This window comes from Pristiophorus japonicus, chromosome 2, assembly GCF_044704955.1.
Source record: "Pristiophorus japonicus isolate sPriJap1 chromosome 2, sPriJap1.hap1, whole genome shotgun sequence".
Taxonomy (NCBI): domain Eukaryota; kingdom Metazoa; phylum Chordata; class Chondrichthyes; family Pristiophoridae; genus Pristiophorus; species Pristiophorus japonicus.
In genome coordinates, this window is record NC_091978.1 from 50,143,006 (window position 1) to 50,165,486 (window position 22,481).

General features: G+C 42.8%; 1 protein-coding gene across 2 annotated transcripts in view; it reads right to left on the reverse strand.

The window, feature by feature from the left end:
• LOC139230077 (zinc finger and BTB domain-containing protein 7C) overlaps nt 1–22,481 on the reverse strand; it is a 272,981-nt gene that overhangs the window by 193,937 nt on the left and 56,563 nt on the right. Inside the window, exons 2-3 of one of the 2 annotated variants that reach the window (XM_070861878.1) lie at nt 15,271–15,324; nt 6,105–6,169 (exon numbers count right to left, since the gene is read on the reverse strand). In XM_070861878.1, coding sequence (XP_070717979.1) covers nt 6,105–6,142 — 38 coding nt within the window. In that variant the 5' untranslated portion in view covers nt 6,143–6,169; nt 15,271–15,324. The remainder of the gene's footprint in view (nt 1–6,104; nt 6,170–15,270; nt 15,325–22,481) is intronic. The other variant, XM_070861886.1, reaches the window with a different exon arrangement.

Here is a 22,481-nt window from a genome sequence, read left to right on the forward strand (position 1 = left end):
TGTGGAGGCTGGGTCATTGAATATATTTAAGGTGGAGATAGACAGATTTTTGAGCAATAAGGGAGTGAAGGGTTATGGGAAGCGGGCAGGGAAGTGGAGCTGAGCCCAAGATCAGATCAGCCATGATCTTATTGAATGGCAGAGCAGGCTCGAGGGGCCAAATGGCCTACTCCTGCTCCTATTTCTTATGTTCTTATCAATATCCCTCAATCAACAATACGAAAAAAAACTGATTATCTGCTCATTATCACATTGCTGTTTGTGGGAGCTTGCTGTGCACAAATTGGCTGCTGCATTTCCTACATTGCAACAGTGACTACACTTTAAAAAAAGTACTTTGGGTCGTCCTGGGGTTGTGAAAGGCGCTATATAAATACAAGTAATTCTTTCTTCCTTTCTTGCTTTCAAGGTCCTGGTTAGCTGGTGCTGATGTAGGCTTTCACATGGGTCCGTGTAGACTGATTCTTCTACGGATTGTGTACAACCTACTCTATCATGGACTTTCCTCCAGCTTCCTGATCTTCAAAGGTAATCACGCGAAAGTCTAGAATATCACATCGCCACTATGTGACCTTTAGGGTAAATTACTTTTTCTTCACAAAATGATACCGTCATCTTTTAGTAGGAGGATAGCAATTGTTGAAAGCTTAAACTATATCTAAATGGTATTTGCTTCAGGCATTTTGAGCATACTTGAAAAGGCTGACAAGACAAAAAAAACTCAACATTTCTGTGGCTGGAAGGAATCTCTAATAAGGTTACAACTGGATGCAAAATAATCATTCCTAGAGAAAGGCGGATATATTTAGAGCTACAGTAGGCCTTAGAATGAATAGCTAAAAGCCAAGATGTCTTTAAAAAGGGATGGCTGTTGTATTTAAACATCCACATCTTGGATGCATTTAATCAAGGCTATCCAAAATATCATTACTTACTTATTTTACACAACTGTCTCCAGATACCAAATTTATGGCAGAAGCTCTCCAAGGCAACTCTCCTGAGGTCAAGTTCTTACTGTGGAGACCTACTCTTTAACCAATTTAATACAAACCTCCCTGATCCCAGTTACCTTCACGCAACACTGCTATGGAACATGAAGAGTAGTCGGTGGAAAGTACTTCGCTGATGCAGCTTATTTTTCAGTTTAGTTTCTTTTGTAAAGCGTGCAGTTTCAAAGAAATATCATAACTTTATGGCTTTAAGACAGGGTGTCTTGAAAAGAGAGACCCTGTTCTGCAGGATGATAAAGGCCAATTATTTTGTTGCCCAATTGTGAATTCAGTAGCATTGCCAACAATTTGGATTCACTCAAGTTACATAATTTTCTATTTTGTAATACTTTCAATTCATGCAAGAAGTTTTAAAAACCTCCTCGAGTTTCCTTCTGCACTTTGAGACCCTATGCGGACACAGCATCAAAATTCCATTTGAGATTCATGAATGTTGGCAATCCCAATTCAGTACCACTCTTGGTTGCAGTTTTCACACATTGCAACAAGTCAACTGAAGATACTCAAGTTAACTATAGTTGGCCTTATGTGGTCTACGGTAGGAACTTGCCAACATTTGATCAGAAAACTTAGTGCATGAGATAAATGTGTCATTCAGGACAGTTCCCTTAATTATTTATCTGAATTATCACAACTTAGAGTTACAATTATCTTTCCTTGAAACAAATTGGAGTTTATAAAACAGAAGTCAGCAATATTCTCCACAAGCACTGAACACAATTTATTTAATAAACACCTCTTAAGTCAGATACTCTGTTGAAGTATAAACTAGACTAGGACCACATCCATTAACTACTGGTTGTAGAGGTAATGTCTGGGTGAGATTTGACACAGGCTATAAACAGAAATGAGCTCTGGACAAGATGTGTATTGTTAAATATAAAGAGATTACATATTATTGGAAAGAAGCTAAGAAAGCAGTCATGACTTTATGTAATACAGCTCGGAAGTATTTAAACTACAAGTTAAAAAAAGAGAAAGACTTGATCAGATCTGATCTCCACCTTGTTCTGAGTCAGCTGATATCAGCTGGGGCAACAGTTAGTGAGTTTCAAATGACTCCAGTGCCTTGGAGTAAAGAGAGATTTAAAAAACAGGTCTATCGTTCTGTTTGTTATCTGGTGAAACCTGCAAGAAAAGTGCACCTGTCTCGATGTCAGATGAGAACAAAATTTGTCTCGGATTTCTCCAAAATCGATTAATCTGCAAACACTCACTGTCTAGGCTTAACCCTGAAGAATGGCCACTTGGGTGAGGTACAGAGATCTGCCAGCACCAACGGAACTGGAGCAGAGCAAAAGCAGTGCCTTTGGTCGAGGAAGAAAGAAAACTGGAAGGGAACAAAAGCACAAAGGCTGAATGTAATGCAAAACCGAAGTAGAAACAACAGTACCTCTTTCTATAAAGCAATCTAAAGTCAAATTTGCCATCTCAGTTTTGTCTGTATGAAGCTCTGCATATTCAAATCAGCTCCATGATTCACTTGTGAAAGTATTAAGACCCTAAAATCAAAATGTCAAAATGAATTTGATCCTTACTCCATGCTGAGGTATTTTCAAGATAATGTTAGAGTACATCTCGAGCTACGCAAGAGAAGCACACACCATATAACAGGGAGCACTGAATCACCCCTGTGCTTGTAATATTTCCAAATACGCTACAGGGAAAGTCTCACTTAATCCAGTATATTTGAATACTCTTAATTCATCAACTCAATTTACTCTCACCAGCAGTGATCATCAGTATGTCATCCTAATGTTCTACAGCTCAAACGATTTCTCAAAACACCAACCAAGTTTGGAAGAACAAAATCAATAATTGCTGGGGGGAGTGGTTAAGTGGACACAGTATACAGGTAAATGTTTAAAAAACACCCACCACTATGCTTTACTGAAAGCACATCACAAACACTCAAAAACTTGAACTATTATTATGAATAAGCAGAAGGTACATAAATCAGTCAACGGAACTTAGGTCAACGTTTGCTAATTCATTCGTAACTTTCTTCTTTCTATTACTCACAGAAACATTAATTAAAGTATATGCTGTAAAGAGAAGGATACCCCTTATTCTTTTGTGACTGGGGCTTGGCATACTCTTAAAAAAAAGTTCACTGATCTATTTGTTCCGAGGTAAACAAAGGTTAAAAACAGCTCTTGTGTTGTCAGTTGGCGACTGATCTTTTATATGGTCCCGGGAGTAAGGTATCTGGAGATATTGGTAAAAATCATAATCTTCAAAGTGAAACTAGTTTTGAAGAATTCATAGGATCAAACAAATTGCTCATCCAGTTTTGGAGCTTTGCTGTGCCAGTCTCCAAATCCACCTTCGTGAATACCAGGAATGTTCAAAAGAAGAGGATTGGCAGAATAGCCAGATTGTAGAAACTGCAACGATTATCAAAGTACTTGTAGATATGACAACTGCCAAAAAACTAAATATTGCTGCTTTAAAGAAGCACCATGAGGTTATCGATTGGAAGATATTTTGGGGGGGGAGGGGAGCGGGGGAGGGGAAGTAAAAGACCATTGGGCCCAAATGGATAATCTTTGTTTCATAGATCAGCCCACATACCCACTTTCTCACTAAATTCCAAACGCTTGTGTCTTCAGAAAGGTAACAAGTTGTCTCTTGATTCCATCTACACTATTTGCTTCAATTATATCCTGGATTACTTATTTCGCAAGTCTATTATCAACTTTGGATGAAAAGGTCCCATCCAAATTCCACACATATTCCTAATAACTTAATTTGTGTCTGTTGGCATTTAAAAGCTTCATAATAGTTAATCATTTTGCCTAGATCAATTTTTTTGTCAATTCCTTTGTGGAATATCTCCATCTGGTGATTCTATGGTCCCAATTTTGACAGAGGTGGGTTTTCCGAGCTGGGGTGGAGGGGCGGGTATGAGTTTCGGCCGGGACCAGCAAGTGTGCGTATTTCTGATACAATCTGCACCCTGAAGTCAGCCCGATTCCTGAGTTTTAACCCCAGCCGGCCAGGGTTAAAACTGTGAGTGAAGTTAAATATCCCAACTTCATTATAATACTTAAATGGCCAACATACCTCCTCGTAGCAGGTTGGCTACCTGCCTCTTGTCCCATCTCTGCTAAACCCGGAAGTGGGTGGGTTGGGATCAGGTTTGAGATTTTTTTAATTTTTACATCTCACCCAACTTCAACCTATCCATTTTTGAGGGTTAAAATTCACTCCTATGATTCTAAGTCCACCAATTGAATTTTAACTCCCATTCCACCCGGCTTCTGCTGGGAAGAGGCAGTTAAAATTCACTATAGTGCCAAAAGATTGAGGGGGAAATGTGAGAGAATGGACAACAGAGATAGTAGTTTTTGGGACCAGCCAGATGGACTGAATAGTCTTTCCTCATCTTGTACTTCCTATGGTTTTAATATGCAGTATTCTATCAAAATGTCTCTGTCACAAATTACTAGATGCCTCCATTAGATGTGAACATTCATAAGCATTTCATCAATTTACTTAGTGCCAGCATCATTCTTCACTTACTCCTCTCAAAATTAACTTCTAAAAAGGAGGCAGACAAAAAGCAGGAAACTATTTCCACTGATGGGAGAGACTAGAACTAGAGGGCATGATCTTAGAATAAGGGGCCGTCCATTTAAAGCAGAGATGAGGAGAAATTTCTTCTCTGAGGGTTGTGGATCTATGGAATTCACTGCCTCAGACAGCTGTGGAAGTTGGGACATTGAATACATTTAAGACAGAAATAGACAGTTTCTTAAATGATAAGGGAATAAGGGGTTATGGAGAGTAGGCAGAGAAGTGGACCTGAGTCCATGATTGGATCAGCCATGATCGTATTAAATGGCAGAGCAGGCTCGAGGGCCCCTATGGCCTACTCCTGCTCCTATTTCTTATGTTCTTATGTTCTTATGTACTGATAGTTGATTGACCAAAAGAGGCCCAATTTTCAGATATAATGAACATCAGATTTGTTCACTATCTTCTTTCATACGCACTGTAGATCACAGATATCCAAAAGATTATGACAATCCACATTACCTGGATACAGTTTGAAATAGTCATATAAAAATGCACCTTAAATTACAACATATCATAAATCAAACAATATAGTTTCACCAGAATGGGCTCAAATATTGGAAACAGCCATCGATTTTTACTGTTGCATCATAATACATCTAGTTTAGAAACCTTCTTTTACAGTCTGAATTGAAATAGATAAATGCAAAGTACTGATTTTCACCAGTACACTCAAATTGTTTATGCAATGCAAGCTTGGGCAAGTGTTAATAAAATTGACTGTCTGAGCAGTCTCCGCAAGTCAGCACAAAAGCAACAGCATGAAGCTGTCCTAAAATGTATGACTAATTGGCACCAATTTGGCTATTGTACTCATTTAGACGACAAAGGGTACTATTCAATGGATGTGTAGGGGTGTTCTGCAGGGGTTGGAACAGCAGGAGAGGGAGTTTTACATTGCAACATACTGGTACCATACAGTACTCAATAATCAGTTTATCAGTGCTTGCCATTCATCAGCCGTATACAGTGCAGTTTAAAAAAATAAATATACACACTGTACAATCCTATCAATATTCAGAGATGTATATGAAGCCCAAAATTTAGCCCTTCATCAAAGAATGCAAAGCAGAAGTCAGGTCAGCATTTCCATTATAATTTCAAAACAAGTTCCAGCAGTGAACCAATTCCAAAAGTCTAGTACAAGGCATAAATACAAAATTATCTTATATTTATTTTAAATTGAAATGAATCCACCTTGAGGTATCATGAAACTAATTAAAAACACGAAAATACTCTATATTTATAATAGCCGATGAGACACGAACTTTTGAACGTCTCAATAAACTTTAATTTTACTGGGGAACCAATGGTGCCCTAATACAATACTGTATTGCAATAAGTTGGGTGTACTACCGGCCAACTTGAATCCAACCTACAAAATTCCCATACCTTCCAATAGGTAACTTCGACATAGACAGCATAAGATCTTGGAAGCTTAACCCTTGTAAGAGTAAGTTCAACTATTAAATTATTGTACATTCAATCTGTGCCCCCCTCAACAATTTCCCCCACCTCCTCCTCTCCTGAAGGTTTTGACTCCTTGTTTGCATGTGGCTTCCTTCAGTCCAGTACTGTGCCTGAAAATGCAGGGAATACACAGTGAGTCCAGCAGGATCTCATCTTTCATCATTTTATCCTCTCTAGATGGAGATGTTATTATGCATTAATACAAAAGCAAAATACCGTGAATGCTGGAAATCTGAAATAAAAACAGAAAATGCTGGAAATACTCAGCGTTTCAACATTAATTCTGTTTCTCTCTCCACAGATGCTGCTTAACCAACATTTTCTGTTTTTATTATGTTACTATACATATTTATGCCATGAAGGCGAGTACTGCTGGCAGGTGCTTCAACAATGGGTGCACCACCACCAAGCTTAATTCTGTCCTTCACACATGAATTTCTAGCAGAGGTCACTGGATAGTAATCAGATACAGTTTTACTTTCCTTAATTCAGAGATGTCAAGATCAATTAGAGTATTCCTACTTCCTGCACTGCTGAAATTAGTTAGCTCAGCACAGACATGCATCAAACTTTGAACATTTCCAGATTTTTTGGCTTAGCTATTCATTGAATAAATTCAATGAGTTATTAGCGAGCCCAATCTTTGCTTGTGCCCAAATGCTAGACTTCAAGTAGTATGACCTGAAAATAAAATAATTGCGACATGAAGTCATTTTAAACAATACAACATAACTGGTGTTTAAAAACCCTCTTTATAGGGCTGTGTCAGCGAATTAAGTGGATACTAATAGTTTCTGGGGCATGGATATTAATAGAGTTGGGCAGCAGATGTCCTAAATGTTGCAATACTGATATTGGGCCCTAAAATGGACTAGTGATAAAACATTAAATAAAACAGAAAATACTAGAAATACACAGACTTGAGTACAAAATCTAGGCTGACACACAAGTGTAGTGCTGAGGGAGTGCTGCAATGTCGCAGATGCGGTCTTTTGGATGAGATGTTAAACTGAGGCCTCGTCTGCCCTCTCATGTGAATGTAAAAGATCTCATGATACTATTTCGAAGAAGAGCAGGGGAATTCTCCCTGATGCCCTAGCCAATGGTTATCCCTCAACCAACATCACTAAAACAGATTATCTGGTCATTATCACATTTCTGTTTGTGGGACCTTGCTGTGTGCAAACTGGCTGCTGCGTTTCCGACATTACAACAGTGACTACACTTCAAAAGTATTTCATTGGCTGTGAAGCGCTTTGGATTCTCTGAGGTCGTGAAAGGCACTATATAAATGCAAGACTTTTTTTTAAATGCTGTCGCTAAAGCCCAGAATCCATTTATGGCAAGAATCACCTGGAATTTTGATTGTGCCAAATTGATTAAAAAGAGACTGAATATTCAAGAGATACATTCATTTGACACAAATTGCTCGTGACTCTGGCCTACTGTGCATCTCTCTCTTTCTGCACCCCACTATTGGTGGCAGAACCTTCAGTTTGGGCATAATCTTTGGAACATCCTCCCTAAAGCTCTCTGCCTTTGCCCGTATCTTTTGCACCTTTAAAAATCTGCTCAAAACCCATCTCTTGGACCTAGCTTTCAATCACCCTTCCTAATCTCTTCCTTCCTGGCTCAGCATCCAATTTCATCACTCATAATTGTGAAGTATCTTACAACTTTTTAAAAAGTAAAGATGCTATTTAAATGCAAGTTGTTGCTATTATGGTGGTAATGCTCCTAGAGAGTGCTTCCGTCAGTCCATTGAGCAGACTATGTAAAGAAACTAGTGAGAAATCTCTTGTCTTCATACTCCCAACAATGTCCCCCATGACAGAGTTACATTGCTCAACACTGTCGTGAGGTAAATTAAATTCTGCATCGCTTTTGCAGAGCTCAATTCATTTTAAATGTAATCCTGGCTTCCTGCTCACTTACACAACTGAGGTGCAGTTGTAGAGGTCCTGGATCTACTGTATTCAGATGCAAAAAGATGGTCAAAAGAATGAAATATGTTCATCTTTATTTAATTTTCTCTTCCCCGGTTATACTATTTGTACAGCATTCGGCATTTAGGCATTGCTGTTATCCTTTTATACTACAATCTCACCTACAACAATACAAATGGAGTAGGATTTTATGGGGGAGAAATTCGGGAGCGCCCTGTTTGGGGCGCTAACTTTTAAAAGTTTGAAAAATTTGCGTCAGGCGCGAATGTTTTCAAACATTAAAAAAATTCGGTGTTTGCGCTCGAGGAAGGAAGTGGGGCTCTAAATCAAGCGCTCCACTTCCTTCCTGGAGTGCAAGAGGCAGCAGGCGGGGCAGTAACTGTGCAGCTCTGCACACTGGGCTGTGCAACACTGCTGCATTGAAAGACGCCTTCCCTCGCTTAAAGGGAAGGGCCATCGCAGCAGGCTCTGCAAAAGACTTATCTTCTCATCGACCGCAGCCGCAATCCAGCCCAATCAGCCCTGCAGCAGAGTGCCAAGCTGATGGATCGCAGGCAGGAAACAAGGGAAAAAATTGAAAAGAGAGGTTTTGAAATTTAAAATTTTTTTTTAAACGTACCTCGGCCACCTCGCCTTTAAGCATCACCCCCAGCCTCCTGATCAATGCCTTCTGCAGCTGTTGGTGTTGGCGCCCGGCGATGCTGCAGAGGGCAAACGCAAGTTCGGTTCCAGGGCGTTACCGAGGCGATGCGCACGACCATGATGTCATGATCTCCGGGCGCAAGAGGGTGCAACACCGTACCAAGCCTCAAAACTCACAACGAACTTAGCCAGAGTTGCTGATCTCGCAGTGCCCGCTCACAAAACCATTTGCGTCCCCCGGAGGCGCTAACAGGAGACACAAAGGAGCCAAATTTCTCCCACTATGTAGTTTTGCAGAAAGTATTGGATAAGTGATGCATGATATGTTTAGGATGAGTTTTAGTATACATTCTCAAGAAGTGAGGTTGCAGAATTGATTGCACATAGCAGCAGGTTTTCTGCACACAAAAATAAACTGATTTCTAAAGTTCTCGTCTGAAACATAGAAAATAGATGCAGGAGTAGGCCATTCGGCTCTTCGAGCCTGCAACACTATTCAATAAGATCATGGCTGATCATACACTTCAGTATCCCTTTCCTGCTTTCTCTCCATACCTTTGATCCCTTTAGCCGTAAGGGCCACATCTTGAATATACCTAACGAACTGGCATCAACAACTCTCTGCGGTAGAGAATTCCACAAGTTAACAACTCTCTGAGTGAAGAAGTTTCTCCTCATCTTGATCCTAAGTGGATCACCCCTTATCCTTAGACTGTGACCCCTGGTGTTTGGACTTTCTCTTTTGGTCATTGCCAGAGGTTCCATGTCCAAGGTGAAAAGAAGCAGTACAATAGCAAAATACTGCAGATGCTGGAATCCAAAACAAAAACAGAAAATGCTGGAAACACTCCTTTTCACTACAGATATCCATCCCCCATGGTCTACACCTCCATCCCCCACCAGGATGGCCTGAGGGAACACCGTTTCATTCTTAAACAGAGACCATCTAGTCCCCATCCACCACCACCCTCTGCCTGGCTGAACCTGTTCTCACATTGAACAACTCCTTTGACTCCACTCACTTCCTCCAAATTAAAGGTGTTGCTGTGGGGACCCACATGGGCCCTAGTTATGCCTGCCTTTTCGTGGGATATGTGGAACATTCTTTGTTCTGGTCCTCTCCCTCACCTACTTTTCTGGTGCATTGATGCCGTTTCCTGCTCTTGCCCAGAACTAGAAAATTAAATTCACTTTGCTTCCAATTTCTACCTTTCCCTCGCCTTCACATGATCCATCTCTTACTCTTCCCTTCCTCGACTTCTTTGTCTCCATTTCTGGGGTTAGGCTATCAACAAACATCTACTATAAAGCCCACTGACTCCCACAGCTACCTCCCACCCCCTTCCTGTAAGGACTCCATTCCATTCTTCCAGTTTCTCCATCTCCCCAACATCTGTTCTGACTATGGCACCTTCCACACTAGTGCTTCCAATATGTCTTCCTTCTTCCTCAACGGAGGATTCCCCTCTACTGGGGTCAACATAGCCCTCGAACGTGTAGGTCCCATTTCCCACACTTCTGCTCTCATCCCTTCACCTCCCTCCCGGAACCACAATAGGGTTCCTCTTGTCCTCACCTTTCATCACATCAACCTCCACATTCAACGGATCCTCCTCTGTCATTTTCGCCACCTCCAGCGTGATCCCACCATCAAACACATCTTCCCCTCCCCTCTCCTTTCAGCATTCCGAAGGGACCGCTCCCTCCACGACACCCTGGACCTCTCCTCAATCACCCCTAATAGCCCCTCCCCATGACACCTTTCTGTGCAAGTACAGGAGTCACAACACTTGCAATTTTACCTACTCCCTTCCCACCATCCAGGGCCCAAAACATTCCTTCCAGGTGAAACAGCAATTTACATATTTCTTGCACTTGTATCTCTCTACATTGGGGAGAACAAATGCAGACTGGGTAATCACTTTGCAGAACACCTCCGTTCAGTCCGTAAGGGTGACCCCGAGCTTCCGGTCGCCTGTCACTTTAACTCTCCGCTCCATTCCCACTCTGATTCATCCTCGGCCTGCTGCACAATGAAGCTCAATGTAAGCTCGAGGGACAGCACCTCATCTTTCGATTATGCACTTAACAGCCTTCCAGATTCAACATCGAGTTCAACAATTTCAGACCCTATTTTCTCAAGCGCCAGCTGTTTATGATTCCGCCAACCCCATTTGCAACAGTTAAACACTCCTGCCATCCACCCTATCACAGACCGTCCCTTTTGTTCTTTCCTCCCCTCCCCGCTTTCTCTGCTTCTGCACCCAGTTAAAATCTGTTACGTTTCTAACTTTTTCCAGTTCTGACAAAGGGTCTCAAACCTGAAACGATAACTCGGTTTCTCTCTCCACGGATGCTGCCTGGTCTGCTGAGTGTTTCCAGCATTTTCTGTTTTTGTTGTGAAAAGAAGCAGTTAGGTTTCATTTTCCAGGTGGAAAATGTGATCTGTAGCCCAAGTACTCACCAAGGAAATATGCTCATATTGGCTGGCACACCTAACAACCAACCCCTTAAACTAACTCAGTCATTAAGCAGTAGCCAGTTCTCTCTTCTTCCTCCCAAGTGTGATGGTTCATAGTTTTGAATGGGTTTGAAACTGTCATGAATGATTATTGTTGTTTCACCAATGAGTGAAAACAAAGGGTATAAACTTAGTATTCGCAATAAAAGGATAAAGGGGAGGTAAGAAATAATTTATTAGAATTATAGAATGCTTAGCTGCAAGTAGCTATTAAAGCTGAGGCAATTATAGCATTGACGAGGGAACTAGATAAACACAGAAAAGGAACCATTAAAAGGAGCTAGGGAAATTATATTTAGGTTCTGATGTGGAGCTAGCATTAGGACGGCACAATGGAATTGAATGACCTCTTTCAATTCAGAAATGTCAATGATCCTATAAAAATACTCTTGTCATACACTCTCTTCCTCCTCTTTGCACTGTGTTGAAATGAAGTCTCATTGCACAGACTTAGATTTTTTACCAGGATCTCAAAACTATGGCCCCAAGTTTCCACATGATTTGCTCCTGATTTTTAGGAGCACCTGGTGTAGAACGGAGTATCTTAGAAATCGGAATTCTCCACATTTAGTTTGCTCCAGTTCTAGTCAGTTAGAACAGTTTCAGTTTGGAACAGAATTTTTTTTTCAAAAGGGGGCGTGTCCGGCCACTTACACCTGATTTCAAAGTTTCGTGAGTGAAAACTTACTCCAAACTAACTTAGAATGGAGTAAGTGAAGATTTTTGTACGCTCGAAAAAACCTTGTCTACACTTTAGAAAATCAGGTGTAGGTTACAAATCAGGCGTAGGGAATGGTGGGGGGGGGGGGTGTTTAAAGGGAAGTTTACAAACATTAAACACTTCAGTTTTACAAATAAAGAGCCATCATCAATAATAAATGATAAAAACATCAATAAATCAATCCAAAAAAATTAATAAGAAATAATTTATTTTTTAAAAAAATCAATAAATAAAACATTTTCTACTTACCGACTGCAGCATCGGGAGCCCTCCAACAGCATGCTGGGATGTCCCCCTCAGTGTGTCTCTGTCTCTCTGTCTGTCAGTGTCTGTGTTTCTGACAGCGAGGGGAGGGGGAGGAGGGGGGTAGAGGGAGAGAGGAGGGAAGCGGGAGGGAAGGGGGAGAATGGGAGAGGGAAGGGGGAGAAGGGAGAGGGATGGGGGAGAAGGGGGAGGGATGGGGGAGAAGGGGGAGGGATGGGGGAGATGGGGGAGAAGGGGGAGGGATGGGGGAGAAGGGGGAGGGATGGGGGGAAGGGGGAGGGATGGAGAGAAGGGGGAGGGATGGGGAGAAGGGGGAGGGATGGGGAGAAGGGGGAGGGATGGGGAGGGGGGAGAAGGGGGAGAAAGGAAATGGGGATGAAAGGAGATGTGGGGGGGGAAAGGAGATGGGGGAGGGAAGGAGATTGGGGGTGGGGGAAGGAGATGGGGGAAAGGAGATTGGGGGGGGGAAAGGAGATTGGGGGGAAAGGAGATTGGGGGGGAAAGGAGATTGGGGGGGTGAAGGAGATTGGGGGGAGTGAAGGAGATTGGGGGGAGTGAAGGAGATTGGGGGGGTGAAGGAGATTGGGGGGGGTGAAGGAGATTGGGAGGGGTGAAGGAGATTGGGGGGGGTGAAGGAGATTGGGGGGGTGAAGGAGATTGGGGGGGTGAAGGAGATTGGAGGGTGGTGAAGGAGATTGGGGGGGGAAGGAGATTGGGGGGGAAGGAGATGGGAGGGGGAAAGGAGATTGGTGGGGGGGGGAAGGAGATTGTGGGGGGGGGAAGGAGAAGGGGGAGGGAGGCTGAACGGGCAGGGCCCGAGACTTCGGGCAGGGCCCGTCCCCAGCACCAGATTTACAGGTAGGTGGCGTTGGGTCGGGTCGGGGGGGTGGTGGGAGGGAGGGAGAGGGAGGTCAGGTCGGATCCAGTCCAGAGGCGGGGTGGGGGAGCGGGTGTCGGGTCCGGTCGGAGGGGGGGGGGGGCGGGTGTTGGGTCCGGTCGTGGGGGGAGGGGAGCGGGTGTCGGGTCTGGTCCGGGGGGGAGGGGAGTGGGTGTCGGGTCCGGTCCGGAGGCGGGAAGCGGGAGTCGGGTCGGGAGGAAGCAGGAGCTGGCCGTGGGAGGAGCCTTATTCACGCAGCCCCAGTGGGGCTGCGTGGTTCGGGCTCCTCCCACAGTTTCGGGTGCCTGGAGCTACTGCACTTGCGTGCCCACTGTAGCGCGCATGTGCAGAGCTCCCGGCACTGTTTTCAGCGCAGGGACCTGGCTCCGCCCCCTACAGCTCCTGCTGCGCCGCGCCAAGGGCCAGAGGACCTGCAGGTAGGTGGAGAATACGGAGGTTTTTTTTAGGCGCACTTTGTGGCGCGAGAAACGGGCGTCCAGGTCGGGACTGCGCCGTTCTAGACACGGCTCGAAACTTGGGCCCAATGAAACTCCTTACTTACACAAACCCAAGCACCTGACCATGACTTCTTCATTTACCTTGTCTTCTCAGTTTGTCTTTGAATCTTGGCATTAATGATCTTGGCATTTCACCAAGGTTTATCAATATTTAAAAATGAAAAGTTCATTCGATCAATAATCTTAGGATTTGTACACATTTTTCCAACAACCACTAATAATATAATTATCAGTAGTTATTTGTAGCTGAAACTATGGCCCTGAAATTCCGGACGGAGGCTTCTTTCGGACGAACACCTCCGACTGAAGAATTTTAACTAAATTACCTGGTGGTCCCAGAGGAGCGAGGGATTCCGTTGGGGAGGCCTTCTCTTCCCGCGCTGCGAAGTGCACTCCCGTCCTCCAGGTTCCCATGCAGAAGATGCACAACCAATCAGGTAAAGTATTCCACAGCTTTCTCATTAATAGCAATTGAGAACTCCGTATCTACGAGTTCTCAATTGCTATTAATGAGAAAAAAAAACAAAAACACTAAACACTATAAGAAAAAATAAAAAAACACCCCTCACATAATTAAAATTAATTGAAATTAAAGTTAATAAATGCCTTAGGAAAAAAATCTATATTTTTCTGATTTTTTTTTTAAGTTTAGTAATTAGGGTTAAAAATAAACTTACCTTAGTGGGCAGGGTTTTTAACAATAAAATGTGCTTTTTTAAAATTAAATTTAATTATATTTTTGTATGTTTTAAAACACTTACCCCTGTAAAAGTAGGGTATGCGCCTGCTTTTATCAGGCGCAAGAGTTTTGAGGACATTTGTCGGGCAAGATATAGATAAATACCGCAATCTTGCCATTGTAAATGTCCTTGCTCCAGAGATGCATGACAGATCAGAAGCCGGTTTTCAGCGCATGCGCATTGTGCGCTGAAAACTGGCTTTAGGGATGCCTTCCCGGGTCCGTACATGCTCCATACGGACCTGGGGAGGCCAGGATTTCCAGGCCAATGGGATCCTAGCTTTGCAATCAAAAGAAGCTTTCAGCTTTTTGATCTGTGAATATTGTTAGGTAAGGATATCAAAGGATATATAGCAAAAGCGAGTTGATGTAGTTGAGGTGCAGATCAGCCATGATTTAATTAAATGACAGAGCAGGCGCGAGGGGTTAAATGGCCTACCCAGGTTCCTAATGTTTCCACATAACTAGAAAGATTTCCTAATGGACAATAGGCTTTTTCTTGCTGATTTGGGACTTAGGTCTACAGAGGTAAAAGAACTACCCATTAGTCACTTCCACCCAGTTTCTCAAATTGAATAATTCCAGCTTTTATTAGAACAGGTCTGATAGACTCTTATTAATTGTTTATTAATGTAGTGTCTAATTAAGTTCACATGGACTTTTGACTAATAAAGTAATATCTTCAACTGATGTCTCATGAATTAATTAGAACAAGAACTTAACAGTGTATACACAGCTTTCAAAATTAATGCACAGAAGCAGACAACAAAGATATACAATACACTACTCGATGTTGGACAAGATCTGGATAAATTGGTATCTTTTAGCCTATACAGGACTATCTATATCTGTTTATTACTTAACTACTGTTCAACGGGCACAATAAACTGATAACTCGGATACTTAATTTACTATTATAACTTTGGCTTTCTTAGCCAATCCACTCAGTCTTTAGATTTAGATCAGAATACAGAATAGCTTACCACACGTGAGCCACTCTGCGTTTTCTCGTCCTCAGCTGCCAACTGTGGATGTCACTGCACATAGTAAACACAAGAAAGTCAGCATTTCTCCTCTTAAAATTGGCCTTTTAATAATAAAAAAAGGTCTAAATATCAAAATAAAATCAAGATGTAGAATTTTCTTGTTCGATAAATCTGCAAACATGATGTGAAAAACATCATCTATTTTCTGATAAGTACATTTCAGGGACAAGGGGCACAAAAGCAGCAATGACCAGGTTAAAAATTAAATAATCTCCCAATCATTATATATTTAAATACTTATTTCATTTTAAAGAACATAGTTTACATTTAAGAAAGTTAGAAGACAATTAACACATCTAATGATGAATTCCCTTAGAGTTAAATTCACGGAGAGGTACTTGATACTACAAATATAATCATATTTCTCTTGTAAGATGGGCTTTCCTACATGCTGTAGGAATATTTTACCATTAACATTGAATGATTGTGTAACAGCAGTTGTATTTTCAGTGGCACTAATGTGTTAAACTTCAGTAAAGATATATATGAGAGTAAAAATAGAAAATGCTGGAAATACTCAGCAGGTCAGGCAGCATCTGTGGAGAGAAACAGCGTTAACGTTTCAGGTCGATGAGCCTTCATCAGAACTGGAAAAAGTTAGAGATGTAACAGATCTTAAGCAAGTGTAGGGGCAGGGAAAGGGGCCAGAATAGGGTGGAAGGCAGAAGAGATTAAGAGACAAAAGGGTTGATGGTACAAGGCAAAAGGAGACGGTAATGGGACAAGTTAAGAAACAAAAGATGAGTCTAGATAGGATGTAGGATGTAGATGGCAGAATCATCAACAGCTGCCATGGGAAATAGAGAAAAAAAACAGAAAATAAAAAAGGGGCAGATGTTATGGTCTGAAAATGTTGAACTCGATGTTGAGTCCAGAAGGCTGTAAAGTGTCGAAACATTAGATGAGGTGCTGTTCCTCGAGCTTACGCTGAGCTGCGTTGGCACAGTGTAAGAGGCCAAGGACTGAGAGGTCAGAGCGGGAGTGGAGCGGAAAATTAAAGTGACAGGCAACCAGAAGCTCGGGTCACACTTACGGACTGAATGGAGACCACATCGTGAACAGCGAATACACTATGCTAAATTGAAAGAAGTACAAGTACATTTGTAAAGGGGAGAGGGGAGGAAAGAACAAAAGAGACGGTCTGTGATTGGATGGAAGGTAGGAGTGATTAAGTGTTGCAAATGGGGTTGGCAGAATCATAAATAGCTGCCGCCTGATAGACTGAAATTGTTGAACTCAATGTTGAGTCCGGAAGGCTGTAAAGTGTCTACTCGAAAGATGAGGTGCTGTTCCTCGAGCTTACATTGTGCAGTAAGCCAAGGATGGAGATAACAGAGTGGGAGTGGAGCAGAGAGTTAAAGTGACAAGCGACAGGAAGCTCGGGGTCACCCTTACGGATTGAACAGAGGTGTTCCGCAAAGTTGTCACCCAGTCTGCGTTTGGTCTCATCAATGTAGAGAGGTACAAACACAAGAAGTACAAGTAAATCGCTGTTTCATCTGGAAGGAATGTTTAGGGCCCTAGATGGTGGGAAGCGAGTAGGTAAAAGGGCAGGTGTTGCAACTCCTGCGCTTGTACAGGAAGGTGCCATGGGGAGGAGAGGTGCCATTGGGGTTAATTGCGGCGAGATCCAGGGTGTTGTGGAGGGAGCAGTCCCTTCGGAATGCTGAAAGGAGAGGGGAGGGGAAGATGTGTTTGATGGTGGGATCACGCTGGAGATGGCGGAAATGATGGAGGAGGATCTGTTGAATGTGGAGGCTGATGTGATGAAAGGTGAGGACACGAGGAACCCTATTGTGGTTCTGGGAGAGAGGTGAAGGGGTGAGAGCAGAAATGCGGGAAATGGGACCGACACGTTCGAGGGCCATGTCAACCACAGTAGAGGGGAATCCTCGGTTGAGGAAGAAGGATGGCATATCAGAAGCACTAGTGATGAAGGGTCATCGACCGGAAACGTTAACTCTGTTTTTCTCTCCACAGATGCTGCCTGACCCGCTGAGATTTCCAGCATTTTCTGTTTTTATATCGGAAGCACTAGTGTGGAAGGTGGTGTCATCAGATCAGATGCGACAAGATGGAGGAACTGGGAGGATGGAATGGAGTCCTTACAGGAAGCGGGCTGAGAGGAACTCTTGTCCAGGGTAGCTGTGGGACTCAGTGGGCTTCTAAGAATTGTTTGTCAATAGCAAGGGTGGGAAGAGTAATAGATGGACCATGTGAAGGTGAGGGAAGGGTGGAAATTCGATGCAAAGTGAATTAAATTTTCTAGATCAGGGCAAGAGCAGGAAATGGCACCAATACAGTCATCAATGTACTGGAAAAAGAGATGAGGGAGGGGACCCAAGTAGGACTGGAACAACGAAAAGGCAGGCATAGCTAGAATCCATGCAGATTCCCACAGCAACATCTTTAATTTGGAGAAAGTGATTGGAGTTAAAGGAGAAGTTGTTCAATGTGTGGATAAGTTCAGCCAGGTGGAGGAGGGCGGTGGTGGATGGGGACTGGTTGGGCCTCTGCTCGAGGAAGAAGTGGGGCGCACTCAGGCCTTCCTGGCAGAGGATGGAAGTGTAGAGGGATTGGACATCCATAGTGAAAAGGAGACGGTTAGGGCCAGAAAAATTGAAATTGTTAAAGTGGCGGAGGGCATCGGGAGAGTTGCGGATGTAGGTGGGAAGAGACTGGACAAGTGGAGAATAAATAGAGTCGAGATAGGAGGAAATCAGTTCCGTGGGGCAAGAACAGGCTAAAACAATGGGTCTACCAGGGCAGTCCTGTTTCTAGATCTTGGGAAGGAGGTAAGTAGTGGGTTGTGTGGGGTTGGGGAACTATGAGGTTGGCAGCTGTGGAGGGAAGATCTCCAGAGGAGATGTGGTCAGTGACGGTCTGGGAGACGATGGCTTGATGTTCGGTATTGGGGGAGGTAGGCAGAGGTGTCAGAGAGTTGCCGTTCAGCCTCTGCAAGGTAGAGGTCGGTTCGCCAAACAACAACAGCGCCACCCACCCTTGTCAGCAGGTTTAATGACAATGTTAGGATTGGATCAGAGAGTACTGCAAGTTCAGTGGGAAGTAGGTTGGAGTGAGTGAGGGGAGCAGAGAAATTGAGATGGCCGATGTCACACTGGCAGTTTGCAACAAAAAGAAAGAGAGGTAAGAGGCCAGTGGGAGGGAGGGAGTAGAGCGAGAATTCTGAAAATTCAAGAAAAGGTCAGCTGTGGGGGGGGGCAGGGGGGGGGGGAGGGGGGAGAGAATTCCTGTCCGAAGAAGTGGGCACTGAGGCATAGTCGACAGAAAAAGAGCTCAGCATCATGCCGAATTCAAAATTCATTGAGGTGGGGACATAAGGGGATGAAGCTCAGGCCTTTGCTGAGGACTGATCGTTCAGGATCAGAGAGGGGAAGGTCGGAAGGGATAGTGAAAACACGGCAGGAGGAGAGAATGGAAGAAGGGATGGGATCAGTGGAAAGTGAAGGGGAAGAAGGTACCATCTCCTTTTGCCTTGCACCATCATCCTTTTTGTCTCTTAATCTCTTCTACCTTCCACCCTATCACAGACCTTCCCTTTTGTTCTTTCTTCCCCTCACCCTTTCCCTACACTTGCTTAAAATCTATTACATCTCTAACTTTTTCCAGTTCTGAAGACGGGTCATCAACCTGAAACATTAACTCTGCCTGACCTGCTGAGTATTTCCAACATTTTCTTTTTTTATTTCAGATTTCCAGCATCCGCAGTATTTGGCTTTTGTATAAATGTGAGTAGCTTCTCATTTTCTAATGTATATGAGCAAACAAAACGGAATCAACATAACAAAAAACAGTTTATCTGCCTCGTTTTCTACATTACAACAGTCCAAAAGTACTTCATTCTCTGTAAAGCGCTTGATGTCAAAGGCTGTCCCTGTTTGGACCAAGGCTGTAATGAGGTCTGTAGCCGAGTGGTCCTGACGGAACTCAAACTGAGCATTGGTGAGCAGGTTATTAGTGAGTAAGTGCTGCATGATAGCACGGTCAATGGCCCCCTTCCATCACTTGGCTGATGATTGAGTGTAGATTGATAGGATGGTAAGCTGGATTTTATTTGTCCTGCTTTTTGTGGACAGGACATACCTGGGCAATTTTCCACTTTGTCAGGTAGATGCCAGTGGTGTAGCTGTACTGGAATAGCTTGGCTGGAGACTTGGCTAGCTCTAGAGCCAAAGTCTTCAGCATTGCAGCTGGGATGTTGTCAGGGCCCATATCCTTTTGTGTAACCAGTGCGCTCAGACAAGTACCATTAGCCTGTACATCATTTACATGGCTCAAGACCATACCATGGAATTAGGGATGAGTGAGAAGAGGGAAGAAAAGACAAAGTAGAAACACTAACATGAATGGTAAACCAAATAACAGACTACAGAATGTCATCAGCACATAGACAGATTCTACAGTAACCACCTTTCAAGCCAAAATTTTGAGTGCCAGTAAGCTAGTGCCATGACATCCTTTATCGGCAACAAACCAATCTGATGCAATTGAGAAGCAAACACCGACTGCACCTCTACAAATAGTCTGCAGAATAGTTTACAGAGACATTTTAAACAATGATAAAATTAGACTGACATACAACTGTGGTGTTATTTCTCTGCAATCCATCAAAAATTAAACTCAGGAAATCTTAGTGATGAATTTGCATAGCATTTGAACTGACTACAGTGCCATGATTATTGCATTACAAATAGAAAAATGTTTCCCCATAAATGTACAATGAGAAACCATGTGTGGCAAATCATTCCTTTGTCTTTCAGATCACACCTCCTTTGGTTTGTAATGCACCTATTACCTGGAATTAATCAGAATCCTAGTTTTATGCTTCTTTCTTCACTTCTCTTTTGACTGAAATGAGTGGGCTAGAGACCACACAGTACTTGGCTATTAGAAGTTATGGGTAATTATAACCTAACCAGTCAAGTGGGAACAGAAAAGGTTCGGGTTGGAAGCCCATTTTACACCCCACCCAATTTTACGCTCTGTTGATCTCAAAATTGTTGCCTTAGGTTATTTTATAAATTCATCAATGGAGTTCCAACCACAACCACTTGTACCAATTCCTGGTCAGACTTTCTTTGCTTGGAACATACACTCTATAAAAAAATATTTAGTTCTTGTGGAAATTCAACTGAAACCCTCCCTACTGAGCATTCAACTTTAATGTTCTGTGGTCAAGAAAATGTTTAAATCATCCAAGCTCTTTTACAGTTTCTTGCCTTCAGGTACAAATAAAACTCGAGTACACTTCCCTGGTTTCTAGTTCTGTCCCATCCTCCTTCTTCAATACTTCGTACCCCCCTGCACTGAAATCTATCCCATGGTTTGGACTAGCTTGAGTGTTTGGGAAAAACTCAATTGTTGTGTGCACATTCCCTGTAACTGTTTTGCCAAATCAGAGTTAAAAAAGAATCCCAATATATCTCCCCTACCCTCCAGTCAAGGAAGAAGATCTGTGGAAGGCTAAAAAGGGTCCTCAAATGTCTATAGCAAATTCTCAAAGGAGGTGCTGCAGAACCGCAATTATTTTGACAGGGCATCTCATCATTTGAAAATGTTTGTACTCATTTCCACTAATTTGACTGAGGACACATAAGTCTTCATATTTTATATTATTCTTTTATTTAGAAACTTAGCAATCTCCGTCCCATTAATTTCCATGCGGTTGTAACATTGCATGCGATCTAGATAAGGTAAAGTGGCAGGAAATTTGTTGTGCAATTTTTATCCCTCACTGACCTTGCTTCTGGTTTGGCAATGCTTCGAATTTAAAATTCTCATCCTTGTATTCAAATCCCTCCATGGCCCTGCATCTACCTATCTCTGTAACCTCCTCCAGTCCTACAACCTCTCGAGATCTCTGTGCCCCTCCAATTCTGGTCTCCACCATGAGCGACCGTGCCTTCAGCTGCCTTGGCCCCAGCTCTGGAATTCCCTCCCTAAAACTCTCAGGCCCGCTACCTCTCTCTCCACCTTTACGACCCTCCTTAAAACCTACCTCTTTGGTCAAGCTTTTGGTCACCTGTCCTAATATCTCTTTGTAGCTTGGTGCCAAATTTTGCCTGATAATGCTCCTATCAAGTGCCTTGGAATGTTTTTACTATGTAAAGGCACTATATAAATGAAAGTTATTGTTGAATTATGTGCTTTTGGAAGCATGAACTTACACCATCTGTCTGCTTATCTTATTGTAGGAGCTTCATTGTGCCTGAGCCTTGTTGGAGAGGTAGTGAAGGGCTGTAAAGAATGTTCTGCATCCTAGATATCATTGTGGGATGATCTTCAAAGGGATAACAAGCACACCTGCCACTTTGTTTGGTGATAAGTCCCCATAACCAATGAATAGGGAGATCTCCTGGGTGTAGCCAGACAATATTCCCCTTACTAAGACACATCAGATAGCTCCAACAATGCAGGCTGCCTTGATTGACAAGTTTTAACAGATTGCAAATTGAACGCAAATTGCATGTGTTCGCTCCGTTCTAATTATGACAAAGTTCCTGAAAATATACTCAATTTAACTCGGTATGCTGTTTCAGATGTTTTTAATAGGTAGGTCTTATCTGACTGACTGCACACATGGTTTCATTATTTTTGGGTGAATTAGTAGCTTTAACACCGTTTCCCTCCTTTTTCTCTTTGAAGACCCTGATGATCTGGTCTTAACTGTGTAAAGCTTGAGCCAAGAACATTCTTTAATGCATGTGATAGATTTTGTACTGTTAGATGTTCTCTGCTGCTACATAAATACAACAACCACAGTTGGATAAATTATTAAACTCCCTAGATTGGGCAGTTAAGCAAAGAGGCAACAGTAATACTTATACTGTCAAACATTTCAGTGACAGGCACCGCATCCACCCCATTAAACATTCACTCCCTCCACCACTGGCACAACGTAGCTACAGTATGCATCATCTCCAAGACGCAATGCAGCAACTCACCCACACTTCTTTAATAGCATCTCCCAAACCCGATTAGTATCATAACATAAAAAATAAGAGTAAGAGTAAGCCAAACGGCCCCTCGAGCCTGTTCCGCCATTCAATAAAATCATCTACCTCAACTCCACTTTCTCACCCTATCCCCATTGTTATATATGCAGACTATAGATATATTCTCTGTGT